The 12852-nt window shown below is 48.4% G+C and overlaps 1 protein-coding gene across 2 annotated transcripts in view; it reads right to left on the reverse strand.

Moving 5' to 3' along the window:
- Positions 1-12852, reverse strand: part of SREBF2 (sterol regulatory element binding transcription factor 2) — a 25316-nt gene continuing 12464 nt past the window's right edge. For both annotated transcript variants that reach the window (XM_033058682.2, XM_033058681.2), the window contains exons 9-19: positions 12017-12198; positions 11080-11353; positions 10570-10739; positions 10169-10337; positions 9483-9603; positions 7874-7983; positions 6465-6597; positions 5791-5959; positions 4440-4625; positions 3457-3568; positions 1-2837 (exon numbers count right to left, since the gene is read on the reverse strand). In XM_033058682.2, coding sequence (XP_032914573.1) covers positions 2617-2837; positions 3457-3568; positions 4440-4625; positions 5791-5959; positions 6465-6597; positions 7874-7983; positions 9483-9603; positions 10169-10337; positions 10570-10739; positions 11080-11353; positions 12017-12198 — 1847 coding nt within the window. In that variant the 3' untranslated portion in view covers positions 1-2616. The remainder of the gene's footprint in view (positions 2838-3456; positions 3569-4439; positions 4626-5790; positions 5960-6464; positions 6598-7873; positions 7984-9482; positions 9604-10168; positions 10338-10569; positions 10740-11079; positions 11354-12016; positions 12199-12852) is intronic.

The following is a 12852-nucleotide window of genomic DNA, read 5'->3' on the forward strand; positions in this document are numbered from 1 at the left end:
TGGTGGTAACATTCATCTTTATTAGGTAACAGATGCTCAGGAGTCCTGGAACAGGGTTTTCAGACAGCAGTTATGTTCCCTGGGGAACTTCCCCACCACCAGTTGCATCTCATATCACAAAGCATCCCTACTCTGAACTCCATATGGATAAATAGACTTTCTTCACATAATCCATAAAACAATTTCCTCCCACCCACAAACCAAAAAGTTACAGTATATACACACACACATATAAAAAAAGTTGTAGGGACAGATGGACAGCAAGTTTTTGGACAGTGTAGAAAAAAACAGGGCAAAGATCCCTTGCTCTAGAGGGGGCAGAGACATACCAGTCATGCTAGGACCCTCGGAGCTTCATGCTACTTTACCTGGGTTTCAGCCCAACTGCTCCTCCCAGCTCCTGGCCCAGCCAGTACTCCCTGCGGCCCAGCCCCCAGGGCTCAGACTACCATTAGTGACAAAGTGAAACCTCAGCAACAGTGCTTTCCCAAAGCCTTACCTCCCATTTTACTAAAGCACAGGGCTGCCCACGTGCTGTACGCAGACCTGGAGAAATGCAAGATAACTCAGAGGTTGCCACAGGCAAGGAGTTTCTGTATTTTAGGGAAAAAAAACTCCATGACAAGGAAGACAGCACAAGAGCCATGGAAGAGGAAAAATATCAGGAAGAAACAATCTACTCCCCAAAATAGGATCACTGATAAACTAGAAAAATTAGGAATGAGCAAAAATGTGTAGAGACTCAGAGCTGTTCTGCACACTTAGGGTACCTGCTCAAAGCTGAAGCTGCTGCCACCAGAGCATCCCCTACACTGATCAGACAGTCTCAAGAGCAACCTCTTCCCCTCAAACAATGAGCTCCCCCTCCAACCACTGACTCCAGGAAGCAAGGGACACCCCTGCCTATAGGGCAGTATCAGTGATTGCAGCTGCGTATCCACCAGCTATTCCCTAAATAAAGTGGGGGAGGGAGGTAAACACCTTCGAGTCCCCACACTTTTGTCCACAGTTACAGATCACAATCACTGGGAACAGGCTTTGCTGGGACACAAGTTTCTCCTGGCCCCAGTTCCCATCTTCTTGAAGCTGGGCAACTCCAGGACTAGCATTACCTGTGTTCAATTACTGTAGCACATGAAATGGTCCTCCCAGATGCCAAAAGACTCTGTGCAAAGGGAAACCACAAGCCCCTATCTTTCTCCTCTCATTTTGAAGGAGCCCATGCCTCTCTGCAAAAGCTGGATACATGCAAAAGCTTCTTGCAAAACAGTCCAAGTTCGCAGGAGTTGGGCAGTACAGGCTTGACTGGGACAGGATGTGTTTGGATGGCTGCCTGTATCAAAATGCTTCGAGCTGCCAACGTGGAGAACATGCTGGCTGTATGCATGGAGAGACAGCAATGTCCCTTGCTAAAGGCTGGTTTACACATATGCACGTGTGAGAGGGCAACCACTCTGCACTTCTTTGGAGAGATGCAACAGGAAAGGCAGAGAGAAAGAGGGCAAACCGTTCTCTCCCTGTCCTAAATCTGCCTCCCACTCCTGGAATTCAATTCAACACCTGCAAGTCAAACTGCTCAGAATAGCAATGGTAGCAAAGCTGGGAGACTTGCACCCTGAACCAATGCCTCCCAAATCCTGCAGGAGCTGTGGAGCAGTTGCAGAAGGTAAGGAGAAACAACTGAAGACAAGTTCTGGGACTTGAAGTTGAGTTAAATAAAAAAACTGTTTCTAAAAATTTGTTTCAACAAAAAGGCACAGAGAAGCATTCACTCTTCATGCCAAGTGCAGGGCACAGCATGTCCACCTCTGCTGCCACCCAGCACCAGATGACCAGGGATGCCAAGGTCTTCTACCAGGCTCTGCTTGTTGCAGGTTGCTACAAACACACCCCCTGCTGAAAACCAGAGGCAGCTATCACAGGAAAAGATGCATGAAGCAGTAGGGAAGGGAAATCTGCTGCATTGTTCCCCATGTTTTTGTAAAGCCACAAACATTCCTATAAAAAAACCTGTATAAAAACTGTAGAGAAATTTTCCAGGCAGTACTGGCCCCAAGCGATACTCCCAGAGCACCTAGGTAAGTTGGGTCTAGGGGGCTTCAGTTTCCTGACACACAACTCAAGGAAAGCTGGTGCCTTCCTCTCTCTTTTGGGAACAGCCTTAGGCCCCAACAGCCCCACAGGACAAGGCCTGAACAGATCCTCTGCCCTCCCCAGAGCTTTCCTTTCTGCAGAGGTGTTTGGAAAGGGAACAAAATACCCCTGAGGACAGACACAGGATGTGCCACTTCTCTATGCCGTGGGCTTGTGGGCTTCTCTCCCAAGCAGGGATGGGTGATTTGTGTCGGGGTAGCGCTTCTCAACAGCCCCAGGCATAGTGACAAAAACCACAATTAGATTCCCGCTGCAGTGCCTGAAAACAGGCAAGGAGGCTAGTAAAGCTAAACCTGGGGCAAGTTTAGAAAGTAATCAAACCCAAAACCCTCCCTCCCTCTCCCACCCCATCCTGATCCCACCAGCACAGCCCTAACCTAGCACTTCTTCTAAGCTCCTGAAGGGAAGTCCAGGCTGATGCTCAACCAGGCTGTCTTTGCACAAAGGGAACCCATGCCGGCATTAGGAGGCAGCGATGGCCGTGCCCCCACTGAGCTTGACGATCATCTGCTGGCAGTCGTTGCAGGAGCGTTTGTCCCCCACCTTCTCCAGTGTGCGCGCAGCCTCGGCCAGCAGCACCGCCCGCTGGCCTGGTGAGGACAGGAAGGACAGGGGCAGATGACGACAGGCCAACAGGATGGCTGTGGCTCGCTCCCTTTGGCCTGGCAACGTGTCCAGTTCACCTATGGGCAAACAGTAAAGAGAGAAAACTCAGAGCTACCACCTGCATGAGAAAAACCACTACACAGGCTCTCAAGTGCCACCACTGAGCACAGGCTTCTCTGGCTGGCACCCCCAGGCCAAGCCTAGAGCAGGGGGCACCCTGAGGATCTTTAGGCTAGCAGAGGAGAACACTCTGAGCTAGAGTCAGGTAGGAACTGTCAGTCCTGTCTTCCACAGAGACAGTTCCTTTCAATTCACTTCCTAGGGCTCATCCCAACACTGGCATGCATGTTTGCCCGTTCCCTCATATCCTTCATCTTTTGGTTCTTCCCTTTAGAATTCCAACTTCTGCCTTTGCACTGACTGCTCCAAACGCCAGACTATCAAGTTTTGTGCACGTGTAGTTTCATGAAAGCAAATGTTTTCCAATCTGTTCACTGACACCTCCAGCCCAGGGCTGGCAGCTCACATTAGCTGGCTTGTAGAGAACATGGCAGAATCATTGCACTGAGCCACAGGCTGATGGAAGCTCATTATCCTGACACAGCAGAAGACACTGCAGGTTGTATCTATACCCCCACACCTTGCCCAAGCACTGACCCCTCCCAGCCCCACAGACAGTGGGGCCCCAGGGCTGACCTTGTTTGCTGCTCTGGGGCGTGCGCCGCCTCAAGCTGTGCTCCAGCAGCTGGTGGGTGCGGGTAGGGCTGGCACCGGCCATCAGGCGCACGGTGGCCTCGTGGAGGAAGACCTGGAAGGGAAGGCAGGATGGAAGATGAGAGGTGGCCTGGCACAGGGACGATGCTGTGGCTGAACTGTCATCCCTCAGCCACCACATTTCAAGAGCATAGCATTGACACCTTGACAAAAGCAGAGACCCATTTCCACGCACCTCCCTCATCTTTCCACCTGTCTCTGGGGAATTTACAGGTCAGGGCAACCATGAGGAAGGAAAAAAAAAAAATTGACACCTAACTGTGAGTGGCCTGGAAAGGGGGAGGATTGAGAGCAGGGAACAGGGCAGAAAAATGTGAGAACAAACTTGGGCACTGTGGTCCAGGCAGGATTCTCAACATATGCTGCTAGGGCAGTGCTTTGCTAACAGCATCAAACATTGAAATCCAGAGTTTGGACAAAACCAGGACAACTCTCGTGTCCAAGTATTAGACTCTACTACCTCTACAGAGGCTTAAAACTAGATGAACTGAACAGAAGCAGGGAAATGCCCAGAAAAGCACCAGGGCTCTACAGACGCAGAAAGCATCTGATCCTCCAGCTACTCAGCAGAGTCAGCACAGCTAAGGAAGCTTCCTTCCACTTCCCAGAGGGACAGACCCAGTCTGAAGCTACCTTAATAAACAGCATGCCATGGTATTTGGTAATGCACATGTGCTGATGGTTTTCTATGCAGAAACTAAAGTAGATACTTCCCCACATGCACTTAACTCCCATGGGAGCATCTCTCATCACCCACCAACACCAAGTATGGAGGCTGGTAGTGGAAGAGCATCCCACTCTAAGTATCCAAACCACACAAGCTCACATACACCCAATGTTTCCAAGCTTCCCATCACCCCCAGAAAGGGGTATAGACAAGTTGGAGGTGGAGAGGCGAGCATCACCTTGCGGTAGGCGGGTCTGAAGCTGTGGGCCAGCTTGCGCAGGCTGCCGAGGTCGCGCTGGAAGCCCGTCAGCTCGGGGGCCGAGGCGTGGTAGGTCTCACCCAGTGCCTGGCTGGCATTCGCCTGCTTCTGCCACAGGCTGGTGCGGAGGGACAGCAGCAAGTCACAGGTCAGCAGCTGGATCATCTGCAAGAGCCAAGATGCCCAGGCACGCACTTTTAGTAACACGTAGCATTGGGTGAGTAACAAGCTACATGGTTGCTGACACGGCCCATGGGAAGGCAGCCACGGCACCTCCTGCCCTCCTGGGGTGCTCCCCTGCCCTCCCCACTGTGTCACCCCTACCACAGTGCACCAAAGGGAACAGGCATTTGCACTGTGCCCAAGTGGCATCTCTGGACCAAGACGTCAAGAAAAGAAACCATGTGCCACAGACACATTGCATCAGTTACATGCCCTTGACTGCACTTTTCACTGGGATCAATGCTAACAAATGCAAACTGATCCCATGGAAACACAGCCTCCTGCAAAGGCTTTCCTGCCCAGTGACGCTAACTAGTGGGAAACTGCAAAGACAGCCGTGCTAACCTGTAGAGAAAAAAGAGGCAGTCTTGGCACAGCCGACAGCGGCTGCCAAACCCCTTTTCCCCATCTGCTGCTGCCCCCTAGCACCGCTCCCGGCTCTGGGAGGGCTCTCTGCCTGGGCTGCTGAACAGAGAGTGCCTCTGTACTGCACTGCAGAAACATTGCACAGTCACTGCCACAACATGCAATGCAACTACAATGCACTACAGCTGCCACCCAGTAACGACGAAAGGGACCAGAACCATGTCCCATTATGCCATGGAGAGAAGCTCCAGTTTTATGTAAACCTGGAAAGAAGAGAAACAAGCCCCATACAAACTCAGGAGTAGCACAGCATAGTAACACTTCCATGTCAGAAGATTCAAACATTCATGAGTGTGGCCTGAACAGAGCAGACTCAACTTAGTCATGTCCTGTTTTACAGGTATTACCAACTTGACCTGGAAGAGAGAGATGGGTATTTTCCACCTATGCAGGGCCAAATTCAAACCAGTCAAAGCACCAGAAAGGGGTGACAGTGACTGGCACAAGAGGAGCAAGAGCTGACACAGTGCCCAGGGAGATGACACTATTTGTGGCTCTGCTCCCCCATACAGTACAAGCAGAATGATAGCAATGTCCTTTTCAGGGATGGGGAAGAAGTCTCTCCTCTAATCCCGTGATATACAGTGAACGGAGAATGCAGCTACAACAGGGAAGTGACACACCTGCAGCAACCTTACAATCAAGACAGACCATGTGTTATCCCAGGGCTTATAATGCTTACATGGTTGAGGACAGTGCTGGACATGCCACTACTCATGTTAAGGCTGTTCCACAAGTGACTGCTGGCCCTCTCACAGTGACCCAGGGAGCTCTGCTGTCCATCTGCCTTCCCAGATAGAGAGGCCTGCATGGCTTTACACATGTAAAAGGTAGCTTTCACCAGGGCATTCCTGAAAGAGAAAGCAGGTTGCTTTCAAATACCATGTTATGCTACCACAGCATCAGCTTTCACTCTCCCACCTTCAAGAGATATCATCACTCCTTAGACAGAAAAAAGACAGCAATTGTTCCTCACCTACACAGACAGCACACAGAAATGAGAGAAAGCTGGCAAAGATTCTTTAGTGCAAAAGAACAGAGATGGTGACACCATCCTTTCCATCATCATGTGAGTTTTGTTTGACTTTGGAAGGTGGGAGACTGTGCAATTAGAACAAAGCCAAAAGACATCCCTAAAGAAGTAACTATGACTGTGACTTCCAGTCCACAGCTTTACTGTCAGTCTGCAAGCCTTGAGATACACATGAACTACTGAGCACATTGGCACCTGCAGAGCACAAGAGTTATGCAGCTCCAGAGCGCAGGTAAGTGTGACCCTACAGGACAGCATGAGGGGAAGGAGTTGCCCCTGTTTAGAAGGAGCAGCAGTTTGAAAAGTGTGTGAGGCCTACGCACTCTGATGTCTCCAGGGACTTTGGCATGCGTTCCACTTCAGCAAAGTGCGACCTCACAGCTGCATCATCCCCTCTTAGCCAAGCGATTGCCATAGCCACGGCTGCTGACCACCACCGGCACACCACGTCCGGACCTGCAAAACAGAACAGTGGATGCAGCCCAGCAGAGCACACCCAGCTCCCTCACACTTGGAGAAGTGGACAGGTATCACAGGCCCTTGCCAGAGCCTTCTGCTGGCATTGATACTAATGAACCCAAATTGATCCCACGGGAACTCAGCCATCTATGCGAATGCTGAAATGCGCTGCAAGAACACAAAGGAGCTTGGCAGTATGCAAACATCCTACATCTGACTGCAACCAGAGTTTTGGATGGCATGTTTGTATCTTGTCAACAAGAATGTGTCCCACTACCTTGTCTAGAAATCTGTTGACTTCCTTCCTGACAATGATCTCCACTCACCACCCCAAAATAACAACTCCACTCATATATACACTCATGACTGGCACTAATGACCATCAAGACAGTATATCAGGTTCCCCATGTAATTTCCTTCACTATTTAACATCCCTTCAAAAACTTCCCAAAGCCTATTTAGGGCCAAAGGACTTATGTTCTGCTACTCTAACCCACTTTTCAATTCTATTGCAATACTCACCCAAACTTCCCTTTTAAAAAATAATTATTTCATTTTCCTACTATGCTTGCTCTATATATTTTAGATACAGCAGTCAGTCTGTGTCTAAAGCTGCACCAGCATCCCAGTGAGCTGCCAAGTGCTGCCTGTACCAACACCATGCAAAACAAATACTCCAGCAGCCTGTTACCAACCCAGCCCAGATGAGCACATGCCTCAGAGGGATTCTGCAGCCCTTGCTGTCCCACTTAAATACACACCAAGGGACCAAAACAAGCATCTTCCAACATACACCCAGAGCTTGCCACAGCAGAGGCTGCAGATCTCTGGAGACTGAGGAATATATCTGACAGCCATTGTGAAAGTGGGGACAACCCAGTTCAATAGGTAATTATTAAATGGAAAAAAACCCTTCCTGCACTTCAACTGCAGTGCTGCTATGTTTGTTTATATGCTCCACCCTTCCTCTCGCTTTGCATTGCTAGGAGCAACTCTCAGGTGAGGGCACAGGGTTCAGATTGGAAATAAAATATTGCCCAACAATACAAATAGCAGCAGTCCTGGCTGGGCACTCAGCATTACAACACAAATTTATAAGCCTTCTTAATCACCTTCTCCCAGTCTGGGCTGTGGTACCACACTGGCATGCAATCAGGCTTCACTCCAAGGACTGCATTTCTCCTTGGCTAGAGTTTGGGAGGTGGTAGGGAGAGGGAATTTGTATTGGCACTAGATCCTGCATCTGAAAGAGCTTCAGTTCTGGCAGACTTACCCAGGGCAGACTTGAGTACAGAATTGCTGGCAAAGGGTGGGGCTCCACTTCCCATTGAGTCCAAGAAAGAGTTGAGCAATTTCAGGTACTCCATGGCACCCGAGAATTCACTGAAACAAGGAACAAGGCAGATCTTTGCTATGTTGTCAAACAGAAGATACCAAGCCCCTTCTTGTTCACAAGTCATGTTTAAACAGTGCTGACCCATTAAGCCCACAGAAAGTTCAAGCTCTACAAGTAACACAACACTGCTGGCGGTGAAGAGACCACCCCACGAGTAGAACTGCAGAGCAATGCTCTGAGAGGAACAGGTTCACATCTCCCCTTTTATGACCACCAGCATAGAACTAGATTTAACCTCAAATCTCACCTCAAACATAGACATATGTTACAAGCCGATTACATGGTCCTTTTCAATCACTGCCTCCAAAAGAGGCTGAACTACACTTCTCTGATTATTTATATATATGCAAATATGTATGAATGGCAGTAACAGCATGTTCTCAGCACTGGTCAGAGAAAACAGCATATGCAGCAATGACCTAATTTACTGGGACATGCAAGAGATCAAGATCTTGAGCTACCACCCCTAGAGTGGGACAAAAAAGCTTGCAATTTTCCTAAAGCTAGTCCTTCCCATAAGGAGACAGAACTCCCTCAAGTATAGTGACAATTCAGCTCCATTATACAAATCCTGCTACCATCTCTCAACAGCAGCATCTGATTGCAAGCAATTAAACCAAACTGTTACTCCTTCTCTGCCAGGAAAGATGAGATTGGGAAAAAATCCAAAACTAAAGGTACAGTATTTTTCCTACACAGGTAGGGAAATTGGGTTATCTTCCGATCTGAGGCTTTTACCCACACTTTCTGGGAATAGGATCCTTACAGAGCTTCCATATATGTATATAATATTTGCCTGGCACCAGCATATCTGGAGATCAGCTAGAAACAGTGCTGAGTTACTGGCAAAGGTTGGGGTCCTGCTTCCTGTGGAGTCCAGGAAAAAGCTGAACATGGTTCAATAAAAATGCTGCTGTTTCCCCCTTATTTTCTGCTTTCATTTGGTCAAAGAGCTTAGAGACAATGAGAATTATGTTCAACATCATCTTTCCTCCTACTGCCACACATCTGTTTGATTCTTCACTGTGCGTAAATGTCACACTCAGAAGAACACTCATGCACAAAGTAGCAAGCTGGTGGGCTCATTCTGTGACATGCCAGATCTTCACACTCTAAAAGCCCTGGACATATGTCCTGGTATATACAAGAGGTAGGTGCCTGCAAATTTTAGTCCTTCTGAACATTAAACTTTGTCTCAGCAGAGAAAGTGCCATCCATTGAGTTGAATAATCAACCAGTATTACCCCAGTTAACATCAGAAATCCCCACCACTCCCAGGTTCACCCTTGACTTGAGAGGTTTTAATACAAAAAGGTAGAGCTTGCTCTGGTAATAAACCGTAGTGGTCACACTAGTGTTGTCATTCCAAGCCTTTAACAAAGACTAACCATCCAGTTTGTCCCACAGCACTCAGTCAGTGGTTACGAGCTCTGCCTCGGAGCCTGCTGCTGTGGCCAGCAGTGCCCAGTGGGCCACACATACTCACCACGACTCCTCCTCCTCTTGTCCTGCTACCTCTTTCCTAGTCTGAGGCTTCACGAGTGAATCCACTGCTCGCTCTAGCAGGTTCTCACAGAATGCCTGATGGACTTGTGCAATGGGATCCGCTAGAGAAGAAGGATAAACCAAACCATTTAACTGGCATATCACCATCAACACCTCCCAATACGTGCAGAAAGAAGAATCAAAATGTAGGGAAGAGCATGAGGAAGAATAGTAGAGGGAAATTCTCATGAAACTAAATGGAATTATTTAGAGATTAAGTTTTTAGGGTTTTGTTATCCTTTCAATCCACTTGTAAAGCTGCAGCCTTTGGCCAAAGATCCCTCTGGCACTTCAGCCTCTCAGTAAAACATTGAGGACACTGCTCTGCAGAGGATCACCCCAAAATCACTCCCCAGACATTCAGGGCCACCTTTGGGGTGTGTTCCAGCAGATAAAGAGAAAAGCAGTATGACACAGCACAACATACAAAGCGAGGCAAGCCAGACCCTGCAGGCTGAGGAGATGTCTCAGCTCCCCATGCCCTCTCACCCATCAGAACCACAGGCAGGGTGAGGCTAAAACAACACACGCTCAAACGACACCCGCTTTTGTCCCAGACAAGAGCGGAGAGACCACCAGGTTCAAAATGCTGGGATGCCACACACTTGGGAAATGCACAGCTCTCACCAGGATTCCTTTGCGTGCAGTACAGACTCTCCTTCGCAGCAGACTTCACCGTCCAGCTTCGCTCCACAAAAAACTTCTGTCCCAGGGGGTGGCACAGCCAACGCAATGAGTCGGGAATGGCACTTCGCTCCGAGCTGCACAGGCTTTGAGCCTGGCTTAGAAAGTAGCTCTGGTGAAAGGAGAGGACAAGAATGAGAACAATATCTAGGGAAAGAGCAGTGGCACCAAGGACAAAGATCGTATTGTAATTACAGCTCGTATTGTAATTACAGCTTGTATCGTAATTACAGGTCATATAATAATTGTAGTGTTAGCAGATGCCCTCTCCAAGATACAGCAATGCCAGCTTCCAGGCTTCCCTAGATCTCTGCTTGAGGGTGTGATCAGGGAAAATAACTCACCGCTAGAAAACCAAGCTTGCCTCCACAGCGGGTTTTCAAGCCAACTGCAGCTGTCAGGTGGATTTCTGCCATTGTGCTGGGTGGGATTTTTTCTTCTGCACACTCGGCCAGATTCACAGCACACAATGCCATGTGCAAGCCCGAGTAAGCTGAGCTGGAGGGAAGTTTACCTGTACCACCAGGAGAAGGAAAAGTGTTAATTTTTAATCAGTAGTACCAGCTACTAAATACTACCATAATTTGCAGGGCTACTATCCTGAAGGAACAACAAGAACCTGTTGACATGAGAAGCTAACACTGCTGTTGCTTCAGCTGTTCTTACAGAGTTCTTTTATTGCATGAACCTGTTTGTGTTTAGTAAATGGTTCCTAAAATTTGTCAGGCTAATTTCTAACATCAGCCCCACCCAGAGGAGAGAGGCTGCAGTGCTCTCCCAGTATGCTCCAGGATCAGCTCCAAGTCTCCTCACTCAGACAAACCAGACAGTAGATCTGCTACCTCTGCTCTCACCTGTTATGTGGAGCTGATGGAGCTTGTGATATGCCAGGGCTGCATCCCGAGCACTGGTCTTGGCCTCATCCTCGAATCCTGCAGTGGCCTCCCTTGCCCGCCACTGGTGAGAAGTCCTCTTCAGCAACCACCGCACCAGCGCCAGCTTCTGCAGGCTATAGCGGATCACATTCCAGGACAGGCTGCAGGCCAAGTCCAGGCGGGAAGCTGGCAGGGCTCGCCCAAGTACCGACAGGCACGTCTGCAGGTTTGATGCAGCTGCAGAAAAATCACCCTGCAAATAACACAATGAAAGGTTCAGCAACAAAATCACTATCAGAGACACTCTGGACCTCCTTGGCACTGGGAGCAAGACACTGATGTGCAAGTCAGGACAAGATCTTTAGCAGAGGGACATCAACGTAGAAACTGAAAACATAACAGCAGTTTATGCCAGCTTGAAATCTGGCCCTAAACATACTTTCTACACATGGTTCTGATCCTGCACTGCCTGTGACACAAATCAGCACTAGATGAAAAAAGCTTCCTTGTCAAACACCATGGAAATTGCAGGGTCCCTGTATCAAAAGCCAAATGTTTCCTTAGCAATAAACAGGATTTCCAAGAGGCTGGAGGACAGCAGACGGAGACATAGCAGAGGCCAGATTCTGGACAAAAACCAAAGTGCTGCTGCCAGAAATTGATACAAGATGCAGTAGCCAGCAACAAGGACAGAAGTCAGGAGCCTCTTCCATTGCTTCCATGCTTCACTATCTTAGGCTGAGTAGGACAGTAACCTGCTCAGAACAACCTGGCAACAGTTTCTCTGAAATCATACAGGATGATCCACTCAAGGAATACCATGCTCTTGCAAGTGCCAAGCCACTGCCTCATTGGGAAACATTTACCCACAACCCCATCTAAAAGATGCATTTGATGCAGAACAAGTCAACTTTACCCGTGCCAAATCCAGGTCTGCTTGCTTGCGGTGCCTCCAAAAGGTGACCGAGGACCTCGAGTGCAGCCGGGTCACCGGCTCTCCGTGCACAAGGAGCTTTATGAACACGCTCAGTACAATCACTCCATTCACAAGCCACAGGATTAGGGTGGGCATCATCCAACCGAACCAGCCAGCTGCATCTACAATGGATAACCCAAAAGGGAAAATTAAAATCTAACCTGGACACCAAAAGCCTGGCAATATAACAAGCATAGACCCCAAAGGATGTCTTGCCATGCTTGCCACATGTTTAATCAGCTTTTGCAAAGACTGCAGTTCAATCAGGAAACACCTATACCAACATCTCTTCATCCAAACTCCAAGCCTCAACATTTCCAACTACATGATTAATTTTTTTATACATGAGTCTTGTAAAACTAATCAGCACTTCATTTTTCAAGAGCAATCTTCTGATTTTTCTGTAAGACACACCCACAGGAACTTAAGACTCCGGTATAATTTCCCAATCTTAGTTAAATTTACTAAGTGACACCAAGGAACCATATTTACCAGTCAGGAAAACAACCGCATGCCTACAGCATTCCCCACCCTCTCCTAAGCTGTACTTTTAACTAACAATTTTATGGAATGAGTGTATCAACAAGCCAGTTGCAAGACTCCATAGCAACAGTGTAGTAATATTTTATGTATAAGTGACAAAAAACACTCAGTTACCTTGAAAGCAAATACAAAGTGAATATGCCTCAAAGACTGGTGAGGACAGGAGGACACCTCTTACCCTGAACTATTTTTCAAGGGCCTATGCCAAAAGCCCAGACTGCTGGGCTACAAAC

This window comes from Catharus ustulatus, chromosome 4, assembly GCF_009819885.2.
Source record: "Catharus ustulatus isolate bCatUst1 chromosome 4, bCatUst1.pri.v2, whole genome shotgun sequence".
Lineage (NCBI taxonomy): Eukaryota > Metazoa > Chordata > Aves > Passeriformes > Turdidae > Catharus > Catharus ustulatus.